Here is a 27277-nt window from a genome sequence, read left to right on the forward strand (position 1 = left end):
AAGCCTAGTGGCAATGGCAGAAAACAATATCAACAGAGGGGAGGGGAGACAGAGAAAACAGGAGAGACAGAAAGAATCAGAGAAAGTTCAGAAACGAAAGAAGCCATGGGTCAGGAGGATCGGGAGGTAGAGGAGGATGGAGAATCTAGTATGTCTGTCCACTGTTGTGCCTCTGGCATGAGTTCGCCCTCCAAGCAGGGCTGGAGACCAATCCTGGTCATGAAGGGGCAGTGGTGGCAAGCTGGAGTGATCACCATGACAACGAGCTTCTGTCACCTGTGTTGAGCCAGAGAAACCTCCCCAGGGTCACTCAGACATATAGGGCAGACCTGGGACAGAGCCTCTGAGTACTGGGGACCCCAAGCTATGCCAGGAGAGGGGACACAGCACCCAGTTCTCTGCATTTAGGGCAGCAGGGTCCTAGGGAGCATGCTTACTCTACCATTGCCGGGGTCTTCCTTAGTGAGGCCCTTTTTCTTTCTTGTCCCACCCTCTCGTGTGCAGATGTTTGTGAGGGTGTGTACATGTGTTTTTGCAGGGGTGTGGGGCACACGCAAATGCATGTCTTTGGTGGACACAGGTCCACGTGAGGTCTCAAACTCAATTTTCACCCTCTTGACCTTTAGTCAAGGTCTCCCTGGACCTGTGATTCATCATCAGCTAATCTGACTGGCTAGTAAGGTCCAGGACCCTCTTATTGCCACGTCCTCAGAGCTGGGATCATAGGTACATGCTGCGGCACCCAATGTTTTATGTGGGTACTAGAGATGGGAACTCAGGTCCACATCCTTGGGGTGACCATTACTTCCCTACTAAGCCTCCCTAGGAACTCCTTTAGTTTTTTCAATGCTAACCTAGCAGAGAATAGTCAAGTCTCCAGGTCCACGTAGGCCAGGACCTTTCCCATCCCTGCCTTGTTCCCTCACCACTGTGCCACCCTTTATCTGGGTCCTAGGCAGCCTCTACTTTCTGGATGTCACCTTTAATGGGACTTTTTTCTGCTGTATCCCCAGCACCTTACAAGGTGGGTGACCTGACTGTGACATGAACGGATGATTAGTGGTTAGGGCTCCCCTCTCAAGGACCTATCTACAGGCAAAGTGGGCTACCCAAGAGACTAAAAATCCAGATACAGGTCAGGCAGTGGTGGCACACTCCTTTAATCTTAATACTCAGAGTCAGAGGCAGGGAGGTGGGTGTCTGTGAGTTCAACGCCAGCCTGGTCTATATCATGAGTTCCAGGACAGCCAGAGCTACACAGAGAAACCCTGCCTCAGAAAACAACAACAACAAAAAGCCCAGATACAGCAGGATGTAGAACCCATCTTATTTCCTCCTGCTTTGCAACCTTAGGCAAGTAACTAACTGTATAAGGCCTCAGTGTCTCTATGAAGATTTTTTGTCTTGTTTTTGTTTCTGTTTGTTCGTTTATTTATTTATTTTTGGTTTTTTGAAACAGGGTTTCTCTGTAGCGTTGGAACCTGTCCTGGAACTAGCTCTTGTACAGGAGGCTGGCTTCGAACTCACAGAGATCCGCCTGCCTCTGCCTCCCGAGTGCTGGGATTAAAGGTGTGCGCCACCACCACCGGTTTGTATTTGTTTTGAGATTAAACTGTGAGAGCCGGGCCAGAGAAATCTCACAGGCATCAGAAGCAGGATTTACAGCCTCAGACCTCATCTCCAAGGACATCTTGCTGCTCTGAGGACACAGGGCCGTAGACAGAGTTTGCCCTTGATTTTGGAAGCATGCCTTTTTCAGCCTTGCCCTGATCTGTTCTTTTTGACCCTGAATGGGAGGGAGGGTAGGGAGATCTGGCATGGACAAAGGGGACCGTCCCCTGTGGGACAAGGCAGCAGTGGTAGGGACCACTCCTTGGGGCTCTCATCCTCTTACCACCTAGCCCCCAAGCTGGCACCATCTGTCCCAGTCTGGGTCCCTAACAGATCTGTAAATCCTGTAGATAGGGACACTCAATTTCTCTGCCACCAAGCCATGATGGCTTCATTGCATGACTTAAGTATCAGCCTACTGACTGAACCCTCCCCTAAACCTTTGTCTTCACAGATTAGGTGGCCTGAGACAACCCTGCAGTGACCTAGGGTCACCTAAGGAGAGAGCCTCCTGGTGATCCTTGAAGGGGTCCAGATACCATGACCTTTGACTTCCCCTTAGTAGGACTCAGCCTCCTCACTCAGCTGTCCAATGAACCAAAAGTCCTCTCTCATGTCCTGCTTGAGGACGTGAGGACACCACTTGCCATGTCCTTTTTTTTTTTTTTTTTTGGAGCATGCTCCACTTTGCTGTAGAATGCTTTCTGTGATTGAGCCTTACCCCCTGTTTAGTTCTGGCAAACCACACACTCAGTGAACCAGAGCTCCCCCATCTTACATGGCCAGTGATGTGGGAGTGTCATATATCAATCTGTTGATTTCATTGGTTAAGCAATAAAGAAACTGCTTGGCCCTGATAGGTTAAAACATAGGTGGGAGGAGTAAACAAAACAGAATGCTGGGAGGAAGAGGAAGTGAGCTCAGAGACGCCTCAGACAGAGACGCCATGCTTCCCGCTCCCGGGCAGACACATGCGATGAAGCTCCGACCCAGGATGGACTTAGGCTAGAATCCTTCCCAGTAAGACCGGTGCTACACAGTTTATTAGAGATGGGTTGATCGGGATATCAGAATTAGCCAGTAAGGGCTAAAGCTAATGGGCCAAGCAGTGTTTAAATGAATACAGTTTGTGTGTTGTTATTTTGGGGCATAAGCTAGCAAGGCAGCCGGGGTGCTGGGGACGCAGCCCCGCCACTCCTATTACAACAGGCCAGGGTCAAGAAATACCTGAAAGGAATTGAGGCCCATAGCAGCATAGACCCAGGCTGGGTTCAGGCGCATCAGGAGGCCAACCAATCAGGTCAGGCCCAGGACAGGTGGCAGAGCCAGCACTGGCTTTACCAGATCCCTGTGGGGAAAGGAGGCAGATCTGAGAGGCCAGCATGCCCCCTCAGGTCTGATGGATGAAGCAGTAGCCAGGAAGATAGCCTACAGCTGCCGTCTGGAAGAACATTCTGCAAAGCCCTTGGATGGACCTTACTTCCTTCTTAGTAGGGGTGGTACTGAGAGATGAGATTTCACCCCAAGCCTAGTTTGCAAAAATGAGAGCAACTGCCCAGAACTGGGCAGAGATATGGGCCATATGAGCCAGGAAGGCTCTGCACCCCTTCTCCAGGAGCCTGGGCTCCCTGTCTTCTCAGGGAATTGCTGACTTGAGTGGTCATGCTGTATAGGGATGGGTCAAGTGAAGAAGGGCATGGAGGAGGTCACCCCATCATGCTCCAGTAGCCATGGGAAGTGGGAAGGGCTCTTGGTAGAGCTGGAGGCTTGGATCTTTCCCCTGACCCTAAACTGGGATGGCCTGACTTGAGGAGTCCTCCTGTCTTTTCTCAAGCAAACTTTCAGCACCTCCTGCAGACAGTGAGGCCCTGGGACAGTGGCTAGTATACACAGTGCCCAAGCATACGTGCCATCTAAGTAAGGACACCTGTGCTCCTCTGCTTCACAAGGTCTCACTCACACTTGGCCACACATCCTAACACAGACTCACCATGCTTATACTCAACCAGGCTCATGTGGGGTGTCAGCTGGCCTTGCACCCCAGTCTCATCCTGTCCCCCTGCTGGGACTCACCACATCCAGAACCTGATCTTCTGCTGCAGACCAGGCTGTGGGCTAGCACGCGTGCACAACAGTGGGCGCTGGATGCAATGACCATCACCACACGGACCAGGATGCAGATGTTGGCCTGGAGGTTGGGTGCCAGTGGGCAAGAGAAATCTCCTCTTCCTGATATGTCCCTCCCTTGTGGCACCCACACCTCTGAGTTTACCATCAGCACAAACAACATGGGCTCCACAAAGGCCCAGATGTCATCGGTGTGAGCATGGAGCCAGCAGTGTCCAGAAGTCATGCCGCCATGGGGTTGCACTGTTAGGTAATGGCCGCAAAGGCCACAGGAATGCCTAGGGCAGGAGAAAATGACCTCAGGCCATGACACCACCCATTTCTCTCAAGAATCCAGCCCACAATTGTCCCCTGGTATCCCAGGGTCAATCTGAGAACCATGGCCGAGCATGTGTGTGTGTGTGTGTGTGTGTGTGTGTGTGTGTGTGTGGTGAGGGGGTGTTTGAACCTGCTAATATTGGTTGCAAAACGAGAGTCACGACTGGCCTGAAGCCTGAGGGATGGAGTCAGTGAGCAGGAAGGGTAGCGGTGGGCACAGTGTTAGCTGGTTCAGATTAGGAGCAACAGTGGAGGTGGGGAGCTGAGGCTGCTGAGTGGCGGGGGCTTGAGAGAAACAGGCTGGGGAAAGCTAGAGTCTAATAACTGAGTTCACATCAGAGATGAGTAGTAGGTGCTGCTGGGCGAAGCAGTCTGGGGTCATGATGGGTGCTGGGTGCTATGTATCGGGCAGTTCTGAGGTGCTGTTGGATGCTGAATGGTACTGATGGGTACTGATTGGGGATGGGTCAAGGTGTTGGGAAGCAATGGAGAAAAAAATCAAGAGAGGGGATCAGGGGTCCTCAGCCCAACCTGCAGCATCCTCATCCTGGGGCCTGGGTGCATGCTTACAGCTACCACCTTGCTCCATCGGCAGCCAGGGGAAGGCAGCCAGAAACAGAAGATACATGGCAGGGCAAGGACGCCATCAGCAAATAACAGTGGGAGGAGAGACCGAAAGGCCTCCCATGCTTTGCTGGTCCCAGAGCTTACAAGCCTCTTGCTGTTTGACCACCATGTTGGCCTTCGCCCACTCACTGGTCATGAGGAAGTCCTCAGCAGAGGTCGGGAAAAGAGTGAGGTTCTTGTGGATTGTGGTCCACTTAGAAGTGGGGACCCTAGCCGGGCGGTGGTGGCGCACGCCTTTAATCCCAGCACTTGGGAGGCAGAGGCAGGCGGATCTCTGTGAGTTCGAGACCAGCCTGGTCTACAGAGCTAGTTCCAGGACAGGCTCCAAAACCACAGAGAAACCCTGCCTCGAAAAACCAAAAAAAAAAAAAAAAGAAGTGGGGACCCTGTAGGCAAAAGGGTTGGCTTGTGAGGGCAGCCTCATGAGCCTTAAGCCCTTCAGCCTGGTCTTGTCTGCGCCCTGTTACTGGGTTCATACAGGCAGCAAGGGGCACAGCTCACCCTAGGAGAAGCCCCAGGCCAGCCGTGGGGATTGCTATGGAATCTGAGACAAAGAGAGCCCTGCTATGGGACCCTTCCTTACCCAGCCACCAGGAAGAGTAGGAAGATGGTGGCAAGAGCACACAGGGACACCCCACAGTCCACAATGACAGAGTCCTCAGCAGCGACGCCTCTTCAGGACCTCCCTGACAGGGAATTACAGCGAGGAATCCATCCCCATCCTGGTTTGCACCAGACTCACCCTGCTTGGGAACTTCAAGTCTTCCTCCGGGATCGAGGATGGCAATGGTACTAACCACTAGGGACCAGGCCTGCACACAGTAGGTGTTTAATAAATGAGCACTTGAGTGTATCTTTCTTGCTGGATCTCCTTAAAAGTGGCCCCTCCAGGCAAGCTTCCACTGACTCAGCAGAGTCCTGGATTGGAAGTGACTGGACACACTTAGGGATTGTCCTGCAGGGCAGGTGATACCATGAGGATTCCAGACAACTGTTAGAAATGAGGCCACCAATGGGTTGTGATGTGACATTTACAGGGCATAAGAATGTAAGTTTTCCTGGCCTCTACCAGACCAGCGTCTTCTCACAGCACCAACTGTCTAACTTGACCTCCTAGCACAGGAACACTGGGTTCCTTTCTGGCTCCAGGGAGTCCATCTCGCCTGGTCTGCTCTGGAGTCTGCTTCCTGCTGACTGAGTTCCCTCTTCCTCTCACACTCTTCTGGGCTCATGATTTATCTACAGGCTCTTCATGACCACCAGGACAACCTCCTGAACCCATACATCCCTACCAGAACTCGACCATTTCTCCACATGGGTCCTCTCCAAGCCCAATTTCCAGCAGGGCCTTGGTCTCTGACTCGCCTCCAGCTGCCTGTGCAGGATCTCAGGATGAACTGGTATGGCTTCCTTCCTTGCTACCTGCAATAACCTCCCTTTGCAGCTGTGGCTACCCTGTCTCTCCCTTGCTCACCTGGACTTCAAACACCTGCAGCAGGATGGCAAAGCTAGTGCTGTGTGGTTGCAGGAGCAGGTGGTAGAATCCAGGTGCACAGTGAGTACCAAGCAGCCGCTGACAACCTGGATTCAGTCCCCAAGACCCACAGGTTAGAAAGACAGAGCTGGCTCTTGGAAGTTGTCCTATGTCTTTTACATGTGTGTGGTGGCATGTGTACGGGAGCAGGGGGCAGGTATAAGCATAGTGTGTGTGTGTGTGTTCATGTGCGTGTGTGCATGTATGTATGATTATGTGATTTTCTGCAAAGTTACCATAAGCATAAATTGTAGGAAAGACAGTCGTTTCAACAAGCACTGCTGAGAAAGATGGAAGAAGAATGAAACTAGATCCCCAATTCTCACTTTGTATAAAAAAACAATTCTGGGTCTGGTAAGATGGCCCAGCAGGTAAAGGGGCTTGCTACTAAGTCTGATGACCTGAGTTCAGTTCTGGAGCCTACATGGAGAAAGGGACAACTAATTCCTGTAAGTTGTTCTCTGACCTACAAACACACATGCGTGTGTGCACACATACACACGCACACACACACACACACTGGTGTGGCTCATGTACATGTATGTTCAAGCATGTGCACACACATAAAATCATAATATATCAACCTTAATATAATGCATGAAACTCTGAATTGGGTTTGGACATGGTGGTGCATGTCTTTAGTCTCAGCATCTAAGGGCAGAAACAGTGTACCTATTTAAATTTGATGCTAGTGCTGTTTCAGATTAGCTGGGGCTACACAGCAAGATCTTTTCTAAAATAAAATAAGAATTGCCAAATGGGGGTGGTGCAGGACAATGGTTTATATTCTGTCAATTATATTTTAAATAAATGCTGATTGGCCAGTAGCCAGGTAGGAAGTACAGGCGGGACAACCAGACAGGAAGTTGAGGTGGGTCAATGAGAACAGGAGTATTCTGGGAAGAAGGAAGCTCTTCCCATAGTCCTGCCCAGACACATAAGAAGAAAGATGTGACCTGCCCCGCTGAAAAAGGTACTGAGCCATGTGGCTAACATAGATAAGAATAATGGGCTAATATAAGTTATAAGAGTTAATAAGAAGCCTGAGCTAATGGGCCAATCAGTTTATAACTTATATGGACCTTTGTGTGATTTTCTTTGGGATTTAGTGGCTGTGGGAACTGGGCAGGACAGAAACCCCAACAAGCAGGCCCTCATGTTACATGGGGGACTGGAGAGATGACTCAGGAGTTAAGAGCACTGGCTGATCTTCCAGAGGACCTGAGTTCAATTCCTAGTACCCACATGGCATGCCCTCTTCTGGTGTACAAGCATACATGCAGACAAAGCACTCTTACACATAAAATACATACACAAAAATCTTTAAAAATATAATAAAGAATTGACAAATGGGATTGCATGGAATTAATTTTTTTTAAATGCACAAAAAGAGACATTGGGTCAAGTGAAGAGACAGGTTTCAGAATGGGAACATCTTTGATATATATATATATATATATATATATATATATATATATATATGACAAGAATTAACATTTAAAATCTATGAAGAAGTCTAAAAATTAAACACCAACCCTCCCCGAACAAATGATTCAATCCATAAATGGGCTAAGTTCAAAGAGAACTGCAAATGACTGATAAATATATAAAAAAGGTCTAACACCCTTAGTCACCAGGGAACTGCAAATCAAAAGTGCTTTGAGATCATCTTACCCATTACATCATCTTACCCACTGCATCATCTTACCCATTACATCATCTTACCCACTGCATCATCTTACCCATTACATAATCTTACCCACTGCATCATCTTACCCACTGCATCATCTTACCCATTACATCATCTTACCCACTGCATCATCTTACCCATTACATAATCTTACCCACTACATCATCTTACCCACTGCATCATCTTACCCACTGCATCATCCTACCCATTACATCATCTTACCCACTGCATCATCTTACCCATTACATAATCTTACCCACTGCATCATCTTACCCACTGCATCATCTTACCAATTACATCATCTTACCCACTGCATCATCTTACCCACTGCATCATCTTACCCACTGCATCATCTTACCCACTGCATCATCTTACCAATTACATCATCTTACCCACTGCATCATCTTACCCATTACATAATCTTACCCACTGCATCATCTTACCCACTGCATCATCTTACCAATTACATAATCTTACCCACTGCATCATCTTACCCACTGCATCATCTTACCCACTGCATCATCTTACCCACTGCATCATCTTACCCACTGCATCATCTTACCCATTACATCATCTTACCCACTGCATCATCTTACCCACTGCATCATCTTACCCACTGCATCATCTTACCCATTACATCATCTTACCCACTGCATCATCTTACCCACTGCATCATCTTACCCACTGCATCATCTTACCTACTGCATCATCTTACCCACTGCATCATCTTACCCATTACATCATCTTACCCACTGCATCATCTTACCCACTGCATCATCTTACCCACTGCATCATCTTACCCACTGCATCATCTTACCCACTGCATCATCTTACCCACTGCATCATCTTACCCATTACATCATCTTACCCACTGCATCATCTTACCCACTGCATCATCTTACCCACTGCATCATCTTACCCATTACATAATCTTACCCACTGCATCATCTTACCCACTGCATCATCTTACCCACTGCATCATCTTACCCATTACATAATCTTACCCACTGCATCATCTTACCCACTGCATCATCTTACCCACTGCATCATCTTACCCACTGCATCATCTTATCCACTGCATCATCTTACCCACTGCATAATCTTACCCACTGCATCATCTTACCCACTGCATCATCTTACCCACTGCATCATCTTATCCACTGCATCATCTCACCCACTGCATCATCTTACCCACTGCATCATCTTACCCATTACATCATCTTACCAATTACATCATCTTACCCACTGCATCATCTTACCCATTACATCATCTTACCCACTGCATCATCTTACCCACTGCATCATCTTACCCACTGCATCATCTTACCCATTACATCATCTTACCCACTGCATCATCTTACCCACTGCATCATCTTACCCACTGCATCATCTTACCCACTGCATCATCTTACCCACTGCATCATCTTACCCACTGCATCATCTTACCCACTGCATCATCTTATCCACTGCATCATCTTACCCATTACATCATCTTACCCACTGCATCATCTTACCCACTGCATCATCTTACCCACTGCATCATCTTACCCACTGCATCATCTTACCCACTGCATCATCTTACCCACTGCATCATCTTATCCACTGCATCATCTTACCCATTACATCATCTTACCCACTGCATCATCTTACCCACTGCATCATCTTACCCACTGCATCATCTTACCCACTGCATCATCTTACCCACTGCATCATCTTACCCACTGCATCATCTTACCCACTGCATCATCTTATCCACTGCATCATCTTACCCACTGCATCATCTTACCCACTGCATCATCTTACCCATTACATCATCTTACCAATTACATCATCTTACCCACTGCATCATCTTACCCATTACATCATCTTACCCACTGCATCATCTTACCCACTGCATCATCTTACCCACTGCATCATCTTACCCACTGCATCATCTTACCCACTGCATCATCTTACCCATTACATCATCTTACCAATTACATCATCTTACCCACTGCATCATCTTACCCATTACATCATCTTACCCACTGCATCATCTTACCCACTGCATCATCTTACCCACTGCATCATCTTACCCACTGCATCATCTTACCCACTGCATCATCTTACCCACTGCATCATCTTATCCACTGCATCATCTTACCCATTACATCATCTTACCCACTGCATCATCTTACCCACTGCATCATCTTACCCACTGCATCATCTTACCCACTGCATCATCTTACCCATTACATCATCTTACCAATTACATCATCTTACCCACTGCATCATCTTACCCACTGCATCATCTTACCCATTACATCATCTTACCAATTACATAATCTTACCCACTGCATCATCTTACCCACTGCATCATCTTACCCACTGCATCATCTTACCCACTGCATCATCTTACCCATTACATAATCTACATAATCTTACCCACTGCATCATCTTACCCACTGCATCATCTTACCAATTACATCATCTTACCCACTGCATCATCTTACCCACTGCATCATCTTACCCATTACATCATCTTACCCACTGCATCATCTTACCCACTGCATCATCTTACCCATTACATAATCTACATAATCTTACCCACTGCATCATCTTACCCACTGCATCATCTTACCAATTACATCATCTTATCCACTGCATCATCTTACCCACTGCATCATCTTACCCACTGCATCATCTTACCCACTGCATCATCTTACCCATTACATCATCTTACCCACTGCATCATCTTACCCATTACATCATCTTACCAATTACATAATCTTACCCACTGCATCATCTTACCCACTGCATCATCTTACCCATTACATAATCTACATAATCTTACCCACTGCATCATCTTACCCACTGCATCATCTTACCAATTACATCATCTTACCCACTGCATCATCTTACCCACTGCATCATCTTACCCACTGCATCATCTTACCCATTACATCATCTTACCCACTGCATCATCTTACCCATTACATCATCTTACCAATTACATCATCTTACCCACTACATCATCTTACCCACTGCATCATCTTACCCACTGCATCATCTTACCCACTGCATCATCTTACCCACTGCATCATCAAGAAAACAATGGGGGCTGGAGAGACGACTGCGGTTAAGAGCACACACTGCTCTTGCAGAGGCTGAGATCTGGCAGGCTGAGATCTGGCTTCCCAGCACTCATGTTAGGCAACTCAAACTGCCTATAACTCCAGATCTGGGGTGGGTGGCAGGAGCAAGAATCCAACACTTCTGGCCTATGTGGATACCTGTACCTCCCACATGTATACATAACCTAAAATGATACAAATAAATCTCTTTTTTTTGAGACAGGGTTTCTCTGTATAGTCCAGACTGTCCTGGATACTCTGTAGACCAGGCTGGTCTTGAACTCAGAGATCTGCCTGCCTCTGTCTCCCAAGTTCTGGGATTAAAGGCATGTGCCCCCACCACCTGGTTACAAATACATCTTCTAAAACAGAAAACAAGCAACAATACACACTGGCAAAGACGTAGGGAAAGGAAACGTGTGCACTGTTGGTGGGGATGTAAACCGATACCATTGCTATGGAAATCAGTGTAGAGGATCCTCACAACACTAATAAAGTCATTATTTAAATGATAACTAAAAATGCAATTGAAAACATTTTAAGTAGTATGGTAAATTGCATACTTATATAGTCTACTCACTGTATTCTCAGGTTCTGCTTCCATGTCTTCAACAGGATCAAAGAAAATATTAAACAAACAAAATGCCTCTATCCTGAACATGTAGAGACTTTTTCTGGTCATGAGTTCCTAAAGCAGATCTTAGAATATGACTTCAAACAATACATTGTATTGGATTCCATGAGTGAACCAGGAGACTGTGTACATGACACTGTAACTTCCACGCTGTGTAAAGGACTTGAACATCTGTTTCTGGGTTCAGGTGTCTGGGGGATGAGGAACGAAACTGTAACCAGGTTGATGGAGGGTCTTGGGAGGCTATGCAGACGGGCTGATACAGTGGCCACAGTAGGTGTATGCGTGCCCCAGAAAGACCCCCTGTGAGAAACAGAGGCTTAAGCTTTCTTTAAATGTCCCAAGGGTTTAAAAGAAAGAAGGAATTGGAAGTTTGGGTTTTACAAACTGACATCAAACCCCCATGCCATGAAAGCCTTTCCACGCCAGTATATAGAGAGCCCTCTCCCTCTTCATACAACCACAGTGCCCAGTCCATCACTCAAGTATGTAGCTCTTCAGAGCTTTCTGAGTAGGACCCTGCCTACTGTCGAGATCGCAAGCGAAGGCAGACTCTCAGAGAAGCACAGCCAGACAGCTTTCCTCTTCACCCACCATTCCCTAGGAGCAGCCTCACTTCACCTGCAGGGATGTGGATGTGCCCTGGTACATCTGGATGCCTGCCAGGAGCGGTGAATGTGTGCCCTGCAGTGCTGGCCTCCATCAGGTGCAGGCTTTGGACTTCCAGGCCCGGGATCAAATGGAGCCATTTGACTTCAGGATGGAGGGCTTTCTGCCAGGCTGTCCAGCTGCAGGGTGGGCTTCCCCTCTACCCACATAGGATTGGGGGCCTGTTATTCAAGGCCAGAGAGGTGGAGCCCCTAGGCCAAGGCTTTTTGGAGTCCTGAGAGAAGGGTATTACTGTGGGGTGGGATCCATGAACTCACTATAGGAGTACCCAAATGGATCTACAAACACTTGATGAGTGTGAATTTGGGTCTAGCCCTGGGTAGAGATATTCAGATACACCTGGGACCCCAGGGGCAACAGGAAGAGGAGGGACAGTCCTGTTACATAGGGGCATGTTTAAGATGTTAGGAAGACCTGCCTGCCAAGAGAGAACTCAAATGTGTGTGTGTTTCTGCTCAAGCAGGGCTCCGATGGAGGAATTTGCTCAAAGATCAAGGGGAAAGGGGCATTGTGGGCAGGAGTCTAAATGGCATGAAGTGCATGGAGGTACAGAGAGTGAACTCTCAGAGAGCACACTGAGGAAGGCTAGCTGTGGGAGTGGATGGTTGCTCACAGTAAGGCAAGGCTGGGGGTAAATGTGAGTCTGTTCAGAGGTCAGCATGAGCTCAGCAGGGACGCCAGTGCTCACACTGTCCCCAGGGCACAGGGAGGAAGCTGTAGCTCTGCTCCCGCCCCCACTCCAGACTCCACCACTACAGGCCCTGACCTGGGGGTCAGAGATGCTTGGGGTTCTGGCTACAAACCCTTAATGGCTTCAAGATCAAGGCTTGGCTTCCACTGCCTCCTTCAGACCCCTCCAACCACTGTCTACTGAGTCAGCCTGCAGGTCTAGCATGGCATGTGGTTTCTGGCCTGTGTACCAGCTGGAACCTGCTGCCTCAGGGCCACTCCCCTCACTACTGATTCAGGGTGAATAAGGTGCTCAAGTCTCCTATTAAAAAACAAAACAAAGGGAGCTGGAGAGATGGCTCAGTGGTTAAGAGCATTGCCTGCTCTTCCAAAGGTCCTGAGTTCAATTCCCAGCAACAGATGGTAGCTCACAACCATCTGTAATGAGGTCTGGCGCCCTCTTCTGGCCTTCAGGCATACACACAGACAGAATATTGTATACATAATAAATAAATATTAAAATATATATATGAAAAAAATAAAACAAAACAAAACAAAAATAAAACCCAAAGTCATGTGGGAGTGAGCACAGGGGAGGGGACCAAGAAAATTCACTGAGTTGTTTTCCACTTTCTGCTGGGCAAAGACATCCAGTCTGCAAAGACATTCAGTCTTAACAAGGCAAGTGTGCCCATTCTCTAATGAGAAAACTGAGGTCCACTGTCTGGTATTTCCTCCTCTACCACAGAGCCCCAAATCCCTAGTTACAGGTGGACTTCATACATCTCTACCTGTCTGGTGACCCATTCCTTAGCACCAGCCTCCTGGGTTGTACCGTTTCTACTTACCCTCGTACCCCTTTCCAGATTCAGCCCCCTAGCACTTTGCAAGGACGAGTTTTATAATAGCCTCTCCTTCCTGTGACAATTCCTGTTCTCCAGAGCGCCTGCCTGTGATTTAGGCAGACGTGTTGGGTGGACCACTCCACGTGGAGGACACCCCACTTGAGGCAGTTGGCAGATTCTTGGATATGGGGAAGGTCCTTATCCACCAGTGCCTCTTAATACCATTCTTAGCTATGTGCAGTGTTCAAGTGGCATTTCCACTCAGTGACTAAAGGAGCGTCTCCTGCGGGATGGAGAGATGCAGTCCAGAAATGGGTACTGACTAGTCCAGTTATACAATAAGGGAGCTGCAAGACCAGATCCCGCCCGGCCTTGCCGGCCTCACCTCCGTGATAGACAGCCAAACACCGGCTGATTAGTGCTCCACCAGAACCAGCTTGGCCACAAACATGAAGTTCCTCCCAGAGCTTGGTCTGCAGCTCTGGCTCCTCAGCTCTGCCTCTTCAGAAAGTGCAGGATGGCCAGCAGGGCCGCAGGCCCCAGGGGATCTCTCTTCTGCCAGGACTCTCTCCAGGAATCCTAGGAAGCTAGAAGCCTTGTCCAAGGACAGGATCCCAGGAGCTTCAGGGTAGGTGGTTGGGAGAAGCTGTGGTCTGAGGAGCAACTGACAAGAGGGAGCTCTCCAGGGTCACAGTTGGGCACTACCAGGGTCTTGTTAGTGGATCAAATGTGTCACAAGCTCCCAGCTGTCAGGGATTCTAAAACAAGAGTAGGAACGAACTGGATTTCTGTAACACCTCAGGTGTGTGAGGAAAATAAGGTCCAGGGAGTTGACCCACGGTGCTGCAGGAGTTCCAGGCTCCAAGATGGGTTTACCACAGTGGCACTGGCTAAAGCATTGACTCTGCTGATGACATCCTGATCTGGATGGCCGTGACTGGAAGTCCTGAAGCTGCTGCTAAGTCTCTGCAAAAGAGCGGAGGCCAGGTTGGGCCCTGGACAACAGAGGGGCCAGCCTGTACGATGACCATCCCCATGTGCTGCTCTGGACAGGAAGAGCACATCTGTGGCAGTGCCTGGAGAACTGAACAGTGTGCTGGATTGGGAAACTGAGGCACAGCAGAATGTTCAGAGTCATGTAGATAAGATTCACTCCAGGTCTGTTGGGACTTCCTGCCTGTTGTGTAGATCTGAACCTTGAAGATTACAAACAACACAGATAAGGTGCACCTATTTGGTAGTAGCAGAGAAAGGGCTGTGGGTTCAAGCAGAGTTCAGAGAGAGCCCTTGGTGCTGGATCCTGCGTTCAACGTGGGGCACTCCTCTGTGGGCACTGGCCAGAGTAGGAAGATGAAAGACCACATCTTGGCTCTCTACCCTGTGGGTACTGTATCCATTTACTCATGCAGGTACAAAAGGTGCCTGCTCATGAGTGGGAACCAGCAGGCAGCATCACCGCACCATGGGGTGCTGTGTCGAGAGGGGCGCTGAAGACAGCACTGAGCAAGCCCACACTAAGCCTTAGGCTATTAAGGTTTGGCAGCTTCAGGACAGACACTGTTGTCCTGGAGAGGGCATGGCCATAACTGGGAGAGATCAAATTGACAAAAGCTGAGCGGGAAGCTGGAGTGTCTAGACCCAGTGGGCTACCCTGGGGAAAGACATAGCAGCTGGGCTGGGCAGGTAGGTACCCATGTCCTACCAGGACAGAGCAGGAGCATGCGCATGGCCAGCAACAGCGGGGACTTGAAGTTTAGGGCTTCTGGGTCCTATTGAAAGAGGAGGCCCCCTGGGGGTTGCGCGCAGGCACAAGCTTGTCTCACCTGTGCAGGGCTCAGCACCCGGTCCCATGGGTGGAAGTCAGTGAGGTTGCTACTGAATGTGTCATAGACCAAGAACCCATCACTCGGGAAATTTTGATCCTGACCCAGCACAAGGATACCTTGGAAGGCACCAGGTGACCGGTGCTGAGTCCCTGAGCCCCGGTGTGTCGCCTACCGTCAGTGAACAGCGCCCAGCGCCTGCTGAACTGCTCCCACGTGGCTCACACGGTGCCAGCGGCCGGCCGTCAGATGGCGGGATGACTGTGCACAAGCAGTACCGCATGCACGGAGCCTCCGGGTTCGTCAAAGGTACGCAGCTGCAGAACATTGGCTACGGTTGGGGGAGGCCAGGGAGAAGAGCGTGGTCGCCTCTCTCTGCATCTCACTGAACGTGCCCGCGCAGGCTATGAGGGCCTCCAGCGCTGGCAGGGCCTCGGGCAATCATGCGATTCTGTCAGCAGACCAGTGCAGCCGTGGTGTGCGCACCTGTGATGACAAGCGATCTAGAGCCTCAGTTTCCCTAGCTGCCACAGGGCCTGCCTCTGACTGGCACAGCCACAAAGGCTGTCATGGAATTTGGGATACCTCCAGCCCAGAGAAGAAAGATGTTGGGGCTCCAGGTCCCCTGCTCAGAGGCTAAGCCCCACTTCCAGGTGGCCATGCGCCAATAACTTAACTTCAGCTCATCTCAAAGCATTGTCACCGTGAGACCCCATCTCTGGAGGGGCCTCTATATGGACTCTATATTCCATCCCTTGCCCCAGATTCTGAGCCCGTCCTTATGCCTCTGTGGTTGTCTTCACAGAAAGGCCTCTTTTGTCCTAGCCAGACCAAGTTGGGCAAACATGGAGTGAGTGAGAGTCCTGTTTAGGAGCCCCAAAGCCAGGTGGCCAAGCTCTGGTTGCAGTACCCTTGGGTTTGCCACCAGCTCAGCTGCTGTCCTGTGAACCTGCATTACCTCGCCTGGGGGCACTGGGGCAGGAGCTCATTAGAGAATGAGCAGGAGAGAATTTTGTGGGCACCTCACCCTTTTGGATGAGGACAAGGGCCAAGACCAAGGGCTCTGAGTCTGATGGGCCAGAACAGAACTATCTACTTCGTGACTTGCTCCCTGCAGTCTTCTGTACAACAGGAATGACATGGGGTCTCCCACAGGGATCCGAAGGAAGACCTGCCTCCTCCCCTTTCTGCATAGTTTAGACCAATATGCCAACCACTTGACTCAGCTGGGCTGTCTCTACAGGGCACCTTCCTGTGAGGACCCCTCATACCAACCTTCAGCCAAAGGGTTCCTTGATTCACCTGGGTGGTTAGAGGAGGTCCCAGAGAGACTTCTGATCTGAGAGAGAAGATGAATCTCCCTGATGGCTATGGTAGTTGAATGTCTACTGTATGTTCAAAGGGGGACATAGAAGCTGCAGGCTCTGCAGCCCACGTGTTTGATATTGGGCACACACCCCTCCCATGAGTGAATGTCATTGGCATAGCACCCAGTAGGTGCTTTTGTTTTGTTTATAATCATGATGTGTGGTGGCCACTTGGAAAGTCTCTCCAGAAATTAGGTACCAGAAGATAGAGGAGACAGTGAGCAAGGGAGATCATTCTGGATGCGGCAATGGCAGGTAATGGACAGTGGGAATCACACGCCTGGCCAGTGCCTAATGAAGAAAAGAAAACAAAGCAATAAAGCAGAGGTAAGTGAGCTGAGCACTGGGGACACACTGCAGTCTCAGAACTTGGGAGGTGATGGAGAGGGACAGGAATACAGGGACAACATCGACTTTATAGTCAATCCAAACCAGCCTGGCTCCATGATTCTCCCTTTCAGAACAACAGCAAAAGAAAGCAACTCAGCCGTCTGCCTTGCTACCTCCTGGAAGTTCTGTGGGGTCCAAACCTCCACTTTCTTTGGTTCCCAGACCTCACCAGGCTGGAGGCCAAGCCCTGGGGTTAGAGTTCAGGAAAATGGGTGGCACTTGCTTGTACAAAAGGATGGTCTTCAGGGTGGACGCTGGGAAACGGGGAGTTTTAAGGACTACAGCAATCCACTCTTTAGAGTGAGGCAGACACAAGCCAGGAGTTCAAACCATGGGGTTCTCAGCTTGGTGGTCCAGGCTTTCTGCCTTGCCTGTCCTACATTCCTCATGCAGCTGCCTGGCTTTGTTTTCCTATGTATTTGTTTGTGATAGGGTCAGCCACGTAGCTGTGCTGGACTTGAACCTTCCGTCTTACCTGAGGGTTGCACCTCACCCATCTAAGCCCGCCCGGTCTGTTTCCAGACTCACACTCTGGTTCCTTGAGACCTTTGATGACACTGTCCCCACTACCTGGACCAGTTTCTCACACCTTCAACGGTCCCTTCTTCAAGATGGATTCTCAGTCACTCCAGTCACCCAACACTGGTGGTAGGCCTATCATAACCCGGATGTACAAATTGGGGATATGGTAGTCATGGGTGATTTGGAGGCTGCTCCTGGCAAGCTATAGGGCTCTGCCTCCCGGGTCTCTGTTCCAGCCCTGGCATGCACAGATGTCCTAGACAACACATTGTCCTGGCCTCATGCCACTTGGGAATCTGGCCCCTCAGAATAGTAATCCATGACCTTTTTTTATACAGAAAATCAGTCCTGTGTTCAGGAGGCCTCAGAAGTGAACATCGTTGTTCACTCTGAAAATCGCCAATTTCCTAAACTTCGCCCCATTTTAAATAATTCCTGTGTCTATGTGCCCCATTCCAATGAAAGTAGGTGGTGAGGTCCTATTATCACTGTATGCTGTGTACATTGCTGTAGGGCTCAGTGAGTGCTGTGTCCCTTGCTTCTATCTGTACTCTCCAACCCCTTGGGGCACACCTCTCTTGCTCAAAAAAAAAATTGACTGCCACATTGGGTCTCCTCTCCACAAGAACTCTAGGGAAATCCCCTCTAGGCAGATGAGACCTAGGACCTGATACCGTTGTGCCCTCCTCTGTTCCCAGGCCCTGTTCTTATCACGGTGCTATCTTTCCAGTCTACTTTATGTCTGTGGTCGCCTCCGCGTGGCAGGTCAGCCAGTCTGGCGCAGGACAGGGGCGGGGCTCTGTAACTCCTCCTTGAGACCCTCCCCTCCCCTGGGTCCAGGACAGAACCTTTAGCCCTGGCTGTAGGAGACCTGCCTGTTGTTCTGTGCTTCAGCCATCGCTGTTGAAGGCTCCCCATTAGAAAGAGTCGTCTTGTGAGCCTTGGATTAAAAAATGAACTTGGGGAAGCTGAAGGGCCCTTGAAATTCTAGACCCCTTAGGAGACCAAGTTAGCGGGACCAGAGAGGAGCAGCCCTCAGTATACGGCTAACCTGAATTGCTCCCCAGCCTACCCTGCCTTCCATCCACCCCGCTCTGAGGACAGCTGGTGCGTTCTGCTTTGCAAGCAAACTGTGGACAGTTAGCATGGAAGTTAGGAAAGAAGGAAGCTCCAGTAGAGCAGGGGAAAGCTAAGCCTGGGCTGAGGAGGCCCCACCCCACTGGCCAAAGTGGTTTTAACAGCAAGGACTTTTGCTAGGGAGGAACTCTGGCAGGATGACCCCACCACCAAAAGTCTTGGGTCTGCACTGCTATGGTTCACACTGTCTCCCGTGTGAGGAACATTACCTTGTCACTGAGCATGTGTAAGGCTCTCCTTGCAACCAATACAAAAGAGGTGGGATTGCTGTGCCGGCTTGGTGCCTTTGACTTGATGTAAAGCTTGGATACTTTCAGTATTCTGGCCAAAGCCTAATTAATACTTGTTAAAATAGCCTGCTGGCAACATAATTGTTTATTTTTTTTTCTAATTTCATTTTTTAAACTGTAGTAAAATACGCAGCACATTAAATTTACAATCTGTGATAGTTATTTTTATTTTCTTTATTTATTTTTGAGACAGGGCTTCACTATGAAGCCTTGGCTGACCTAGAACTTGCCAGATAAAGCAGGTTGGCCCTCTACTCACAGAAATCAGACTGTATTTTTCCTGAGTGCTGGGATCAAAGGCATTCACTACCATACCTGGCCCTATTTTATTTCTCGGTCTTGCTTATGTAGCCTAGGCTGGCCTAAAACTTGTGACTTTTCTGTCTCAGCCTCTAAATGCCCGCATTACCCATGACAAAGCTGTAGCCTGACATCTACCTTTCTCTTCTCTGTAGAGTCCTTGCCTGGGCCCCCTACTAACTCTCTCCCTTTCCCAGGGCCTACATTTCCCAAGGTCACTCCTGGAGATGGCCAAGAGGCATGGGGTGGGAGTAGAGGCTATGGGCCTCTACCCGAGGCCCTGTCTGGCAGGCAGATCTGTCTGGATCATGGCCTACCTATTCTATTCTTCCCAGAGGCTGAAGAGGATTGATACCCATCAGGCCTATTGTCTGAGGAGTGAAATGGGAAGGGTAAGAGCAGCCAGGGGCACCTCCGGGGTGACCTGAGGCCATGGCCCTTCTCCCTGGACCTGGGTCTGGCCCAATCTCAGACCTGCAGCCAGAAGGCTGCAGCAGCATGGATGTCTTCACCCTAGGGTCACCAGGAACGGAGTTGGGCTTTCACCAACTCTCATGTGACTCTGACAAGTCTCTCTATCCAAGGCCTCAGAGAGTCACCTCTTTCTCTGAGAATAGGGAAGGTTTGTGATTGTCAGGGGGTTGGCTCCCATACTGGAGACACACCCCATTGATCCTGGCACAGGAGGTTACACAGGGTATCTAGGATGGGCTCAGAGTCACTCAACCTCGTCTCTCCTCTGCCCCAGTGTCTTCCCCCACGGGATTCTAGGAATAAACCTTTTCGAGTTCCTATGCCACACTGCTCTTCCCTTCTGAACTGTTCTGTGGCTTCCTGGCAGGTCCAAGAGAAAGCCTTGCCTCCTGCCCATGGTTGCCATGACCCATCCCTGTGTGTCCCCCTTTTCCTGTCTTCTTCCCTCAGTTTCTGACTGAGGGGAACATCTTTTTGTTCTCTACCCAGGTAGAGTCAGGAACCCCAAGGCTTTTCTGCTTCATTTTCTTCATCCTCTAGGTCTCAGCTTCGACGTTTCTAGGTTGTCTTCCTGTCCCCCTTTATTGAGCTGGTTCGGCATCTGCAGATCCCTATGATCAGTGGGTAGAGTGCTTTCCTAGGAGGCTCCGTCCCCAGCACTGCACAGCGCAGGCATTAACAGCCGCTGGGGAAAGAACGCGGAAGGATCAGGACCTCAAGGGCTTTCTAAGCGACTTAAACTGTTGAGGGTAGCCTGGGCTACATGAGCCTCTGCCTCAAACAAAAACTATGCTTATTTGTATTACAAGGAAACCAAAAGCCAGAATAGGGAAGAAACAGCAGCCATGTTTCAAGTCCATGCATAGCCTAAGCCTTCTGGGCTAGCCTCACACAGCCCCCACCCACTTCCACCCATCTCTTCCTCCAAGCTTAAAGACAGTTTCACATTTGTGGGGTTGGTGCCTCTGTACATTAGGCATAATGTTCCTTTTGGGGGTGACAAGATTGTTTTCAAATGGACTGTGATAAAAATTGTCCAACCGTGAACTCACCGAAGAGCGCCGTGTGGTATTCTGGCCGGATGGTGGTGTGCTATGTGAACTTCAGCAAGAACACCTGCTATTTGGGGAAAGACAATGCTGGGGAAGAAAAGGCATTGAACTTGAACTCAGATGAACTGCTTTTAACATATGCATGAACTTTAATGAGCCCAGGCCCTCATCTAGGAGTTTCTCCCCTCCCCCCAGTAGCTTACAGTACCAATAAGACTGTCAGGAGCAATGAGGGCGGAGCGGATTCCCATAGTCATATTGGGAAAAATAAGTCTCTCCCTCCAGAAGATGAACAAAGGCTTCATCAAACAAAGAGGACAAGTTACAGCGTAAGGTTAATTCCAGTGTGGGGCTGGGAGTTGCTTGCTCTCCAGCACAAGGACCAGAGTTCAGATTCACAGTCTCTACTAAAAGCTAGGTTTAATGGTGTGTACCAGGACCTCAGTGCTCAGGGGACCAAGACAAGGATCCCAGGGGCTGGCCAGCTAACCTGGCTGTAATGACAAGGTCCAAGTTCAGTGAGGGACATTGTCTCAGAACACTAAGGTGGAGAGCGTAGGTGACTGTGCTGACCGGCCGCGTTGCCCTCCGGCTTCCATGTTCTCATACATGTACAGTGTGTAAATACTAAAAGAGAAAAATAAAAATGAAAGCTGCAGGGACTCCAATGATGTTTAGTAAAAAGGAACTGCCCGCCTTGACTCCGGGTTCTTATTGATTAAGACTAACTAGATTTGGCCGGGTGGTGGTGGTACACTCCTTAATCCCAGCACTTGGGAGGCAGAGGCAGGTGGATCTCTGTGAGTTCGAGGCCAGTACTAGTTCCTGGACAGGCTCCAAAGCTACAGAGAAACCCTGTCTCAAAAAAACAAACAAACAAACAAACAAACAAACAAATTAGATTCATGCATCAGAAAGGAAGGAAGGAAGGAAGGAAGGAAGGAAGGAAGGAAGGAAAGAAGGAAGAAAATGTCACTAGGGAGGTGGGCATAGTAGTGTACTCTTTCATCCAAGCACAAAGGAGGAAGAGGCAGGCAGATCTCTGTGAGTTCAAGGCCAGCCTGATCTATATAGCAAATTCTATACCATATAGATATATATATATTCACTATATATAGATATAGTAGCAAGTTCTAGACCAGTTTGGTGAGACCCTGTCTCAAAATAATGATGATAAATAAATACATATCATGAGGCATAATATTTCTCTTCAGTTTTAATCAAAGGTATAAAAACATGACAATTTATGATATTATTTTATTATACTAATTGGGCAAAAAGGAAAGTTCCTTAAACCATAAAATTCTGTGCTGGCACAGTTGTGATGAAGTCAGAAAGAATACTTAGGTACTGTTACAGTGTAAACCAGCACAGTCCCCTTGGAGATCAATGGAATAGCAATGATAGCAGCAAAGATATGGTCTTTGACGCTAGGAGTTTTATCCTATGGTAAATGCTTTGTGCATGAAAGAAGCGGCAATGGAGCTGGAGAGATGGTTCGCTGGTTAAGAGCACATGCTTCTCCTACAGGATCCAGATCCCAGCATCTGCGTGGCGCCTCACAGCCATCTGCAACTCCAGTTCCAGGGATCTGATGCCTTCTTCTGGACTTCCAGGGTATTGCATATACATGGTACACTTCATACATGCAGGCAAACATTCACACACATAAATTAAGAATAAATGATAAAATCACAATTTTCTAAAAGCAGTGATCAGAATATTCTCTATAATTAAAAAAAAAGGTAGGCCCAAAGCTGGGTTTTCTCAGTTGTTTAAAATACTTACATTGCAAGCACAAAGACCTGCCTTTGTTACTTAGGCACCACATAAAATAATCAGGCATGTATTTGTAGTACTAGTACTGGGGAGACAGAGAAAGGGGGGGCCTTGGGTTCTCTGGCCAACTAGCTCCTTCTAAGTGGAAGCCCCAGGTCAATGAGAGACCCTGACTCAAAAGAAGTGGATGATGTTCTGGAGGAGAGCACCCAAGGTTTCCCACAACTTTCACACTGCATATATGTACACACACGTGCGCCTGTACACACACAGGTGCATTGAAAAAGGTCTCTCGGTAAATGCCCTGTAAGCACAACGTGACGTGTTCACTTGAAGAAACACTAAACCACTAGATATGAGAGTTATCAAGACAACGTAGTGTTGATTGTGGCGACTCACGCCCATCATCCTGGCACTTGGGATGGAGAGACAGGAGGATTGCCACAAGTTGGAAGCTAGATTGATCTACAAGAAAATTCTGGATCAGCCAGAGCCACATGATGAAACTTGTCTAAGTGAGCCCCAAACCAAAGCACAGTGATACAAAAACTGCGAGTGGCCACACAGTAGGGAACAAAGTGGGAAGCAAGAATGAAATCTCTGTGTGATATAATTGCAACTAAGTGTAACTTCACATGGGCCAGGCAGACGCTGTGGACACTACTGCTCTTCTCCTTTAGCCAAGAAATGTTGATTTTTCTCAGCCTCCCTCACAGTTTTGGGTAGTTCATGTTACCCCTGAAATGTAACCTACAGTTCTGGGGGGAGAGATGAGGGAAGTACTTTGCTTTCCTGACACAGGGATTATCATAGCTTCATTCATTGCCTGCTCCTATCTCTCCACCCCCACCCTGAATTCCAGCAAGATGCCCAGCGCTTTAGGAGCTGTTGTGACCGTGAGGTTGAAGCATGTCCAAAGACAATCTATCTGGGCTGGGGGAGCAGCAATATCGGCACAGACTCTGAATTCCTGACATAGTCAAGTGGCTCCCCAACTCACCTACCAATGAGGAAAATAAATCCGCATTTACTTAAAGTGCTGTGATTATCTGTAGCTAAGAGCATTCATAACCGAGACACAGCCAAAGGGTGGTGCCAAGATTTAGAGCCACGCATACTGTGATTTGATTTCCCCTACTCTTGCATTGTGTGATTCCACACTTATGACAATCTTTTTTACATTTATTTTTTATCATTTATTTGTGTGCATGTGTCTGTGTAAGTGAATGCCACATGTGTGCAGGTACCTGAGGAGGCCAAAAGAGGGTATCATATCCCCTGGAACAGAGTCACAGGTTGGCTGTAAACCAACTGATGTGGGTGCTGGGAACCTAACTCCTGTCCCCTGGGAGAGCAGCAAGTCCTCTCCAATATATCTGGCGTTTTTGAGGATGGAACGACCCTACAGGTGTGGATGTGCTGTGCTAACTGTAACCACTCCCGTGGCCATGTGTAGTGATGCGGGCCTGTGATCCCAGAAGCAGGCATCCAGTGTCAGCCTGAGCTACATAGACTCTATCTACACACACACACACACACACACACACACACACACACACACACACACACACACACACACACACACACACACACGGGAGGAGGGGAGTGAGACGAGTAGGAAGGTAGAAAAAGATGACAAAAATAACCATAGAGCTGGAGGGCAGTGGCCAGCACTGGTCTGAGGGCCACTGCGCTCTCTCTGCGGCGGTAGCAGGCGGCGGCAGGTGGCGCTGGCGGTGCGTGACTGAGCTGGGAGCGTACCGGCGGGCGCTTGGGAGGCTCAGCAGACGCGGCTGTGACTTCGGGTAAAAATAATCAGCGAAGGCCAGCTGCTTCCTTGTCAGCAACCAAGAGGGAAATAAAGCTCACGTCCCCTCCAGCGAAAACCTGCTCTCCGAGTCCCCTGGCTCCTGCCACCAACTGCTCGACGGCCTCATGCCAATCCGGTCTGAACGCCTGCGAGCCATTCCGGAGAGGCAGGTTCCAACTTCATCACTGCAGCTTGAACAACAGGAAGGCTGGGAGGCGGGGGAGGGAGCTCTGGGCAATCGCAGCCACTGACCAAGGCTTTTGCTCAGCTGTGGCTAGGGCTCCGAGAGGTTTCTCCAGAAATGGGCAAGGTTCCTCTCAGTGTCTCCAAGTCCCTCCTCCTGGCTTTGCCCGTCCTCTGTACAGCATAGGTTTGCCTTTATCTCCTTAGATGGCGGTCCTGAGGGTCCAGAAAGTCCCGGTTCTAGAATCCGGACTTAGTAGGACTTGCTGATCCATCCAGGGCCCTCCAACCAGTAGTACTAGTCTCTGTAAGGTCCAGGAAGGCCTGGGTGGGCCATTCCCCTGCCTCCACCACCCTTTCCCATTCTCCCCAACACATTGAACCCCTCCTGCCCACTAGGTCCTGAGCTGGTGACTGAGGCTCCTGATTCCCAGCACCACGTAAACGTGGCAGCAATCACAACCTTCAAGAGATGGTGACAGAAGGATCAGAAGTTCAAGACCATCCTCTACAGAGTTCGAGTCCAGACTATGTGAGGACTTTTTCTTTTCAAGTTTTTGTTTGTTTGTTTTTGTTAAGAAAATAATGGGAACTGTGGAGTTTGCTGTCTCAGGTCTGCTCTGGCTCAGGTCACTGGCTCAGGGAACTGAAAATGTCCTACTACCAGGAATTTGGTGGCCCTGCTGTGTCCCTAGATATATAAATCTCATTACCTCACCATTGCCCACAGCATCCAGTACTTTGCTGTCTGAGTTTTACCCCTTAGAGCAGAGGGGTGCAGGCTAGTCGATCTGGGCTTGTGTATAAGACTACTGTTCACACAATGACAAAACCCCCAAATGATGCACCTCTCAGTATAAGCTGTTTTCCCATGTCAAGCAACATGTGACTATACTCACGGGATGCAAATAAAAATTTAAATAATAAATATTAAGGAAATGAAGTGTAAATAATTTTTAAAAAATTCAGCGGGGAAGTGGTAACACACTCCTTTAATCCCAGCACTTGAGAGACAGAGGCAGGCAGATCCCTGAATTCAGGGCCAGCCTGGTCTACAGAGGAAGTTCCAGGACAGCCAGGGCTACAGAGAAACCCTGTCTCAAAAAACAAAACAAAACAAAAAATCCAAATAATATTAGTAAAAAAAAATATCATTTTTCCTGGCTTAGTCTTTCAGGGTTACTAGCCCTGTCTTTTGTTCCAGAAAAGGCCATGTGATCTCCAGAGAAGATAATTCTGGGGTCATGGTTCCAGGTGGGAACCCAAGGGGTTGTTTACTGGTTGAATCTTCACCAGGCAGCTTGCTGGAGTGGGCCATACAGGCTGGAGGAGTTTCTATTTCATATGGTCACTACTCTGAAAATCCGACCCATCTGATTCTTAGCCTCTTTTCTTCCTTAGTATTGCCCCGGGGAAAGCTTGCCTCCAGGACCAAAGGGGCAAAGGCTCTCTGGTCACTGGGCTGGATCCCTGGCGGATCATGGTGGGGCTGGTGAGCTCTCTGAAGCTATGTGTACAGTGAGAAGACAGAAGGTTTGGAGAAAGAGCAAGGAGGTGAACAGCTGGGGAGGCAGATCAAAGAGAAAGCGAGTGGCCTACCACAGGAGTACTGGAGGCAGGCTTTGACCCCACTGTGGCCCAGGGTCAGGTGCCTTCTAGGAGTGCCTGGAGGTGCTGACTTGAATGTACTTTTTGAATGGCCTTGGAGTCCCCTTGTCCTCTTGACCCACATCTGTTGGCTCTAGTGAACTTCCCTGAGAAAGGTCAAACCTGTATCAGGTCCTTCATGGTCTTAGCTTTTGAGAAATGGCTCAGGAACCCTTCTCCAAGACAGAGTGTCTAATGCAGGGAGAGTATGGATGTGTGAGCTGGGCAAGCTGAAGGTATCCATCACTCCCTCTGCAGACAAACTACATGCTTCTGGGGAATTCCCTTTGCTCCAGCTATCAGGCATTGATAACAAGCAGGTAGCACAGAGTTCATCTGACGGGGTCTGACCCTCTCTGTGCCATTCAGAGCTCTGTCTGGGATACTTTTTGGGCATGACAAGCAGGGCTCCTAACTCTAGGGCTCCGGAGTTGAAAAGATGTGACGTCAGGGCCACTTGTGATCACACAATAAAAAGCTAAAAATACAAATGGGAATTAAGCACTTAAAGGGTGTGTACACACATACACACTCTGTATGGATGGTCAGGCCAAAGCACAAGTGAGCATTCGCCTCATCATAATCCATGTGTCTGTAAGGAGCCCTGCCTGAAGCAGCCGCACACGGCTGAGCCTGCTGTCACCCACTCTCTGGATTCCACCCCAT

The 27277-nt window shown here is 49.0% G+C and overlaps 1 protein-coding gene across 1 annotated transcript; it reads right to left on the reverse strand.

The window, feature by feature from the left end:
* Positions 1-1667: 1667 nt before the first annotated feature.
* On the reverse strand, positions 1668-24938 carry Adgrd2 (adhesion G protein-coupled receptor D2). The gene is given in 22 exon segments (XM_075984624.1): positions 1668-1838; positions 2839-2959; positions 3685-3730; positions 3733-3799; positions 3884-3981; positions 4768-4892; positions 5267-5330; positions 5333-5369; positions 6158-6202; positions 6205-6264; positions 11601-11626; positions 12249-12442; positions 14337-14384; positions 14386-14501; positions 14714-14946; positions 15068-15116; positions 15118-15170; positions 15540-15782; positions 15785-16001; positions 16003-16092; positions 24618-24807; positions 24841-24938. Coding segments are annotated over 22 exon segments (2391 nt in total).
* Positions 24939-27277: the final 2339 nt, after the last annotated feature.

The sequence above is a fragment of the Microtus pennsylvanicus genome, chromosome 9, assembly GCF_037038515.1.
Source record: "Microtus pennsylvanicus isolate mMicPen1 chromosome 9, mMicPen1.hap1, whole genome shotgun sequence".
NCBI lineage: Eukaryota > Metazoa > Chordata > Mammalia > Rodentia > Cricetidae > Microtus > Microtus pennsylvanicus.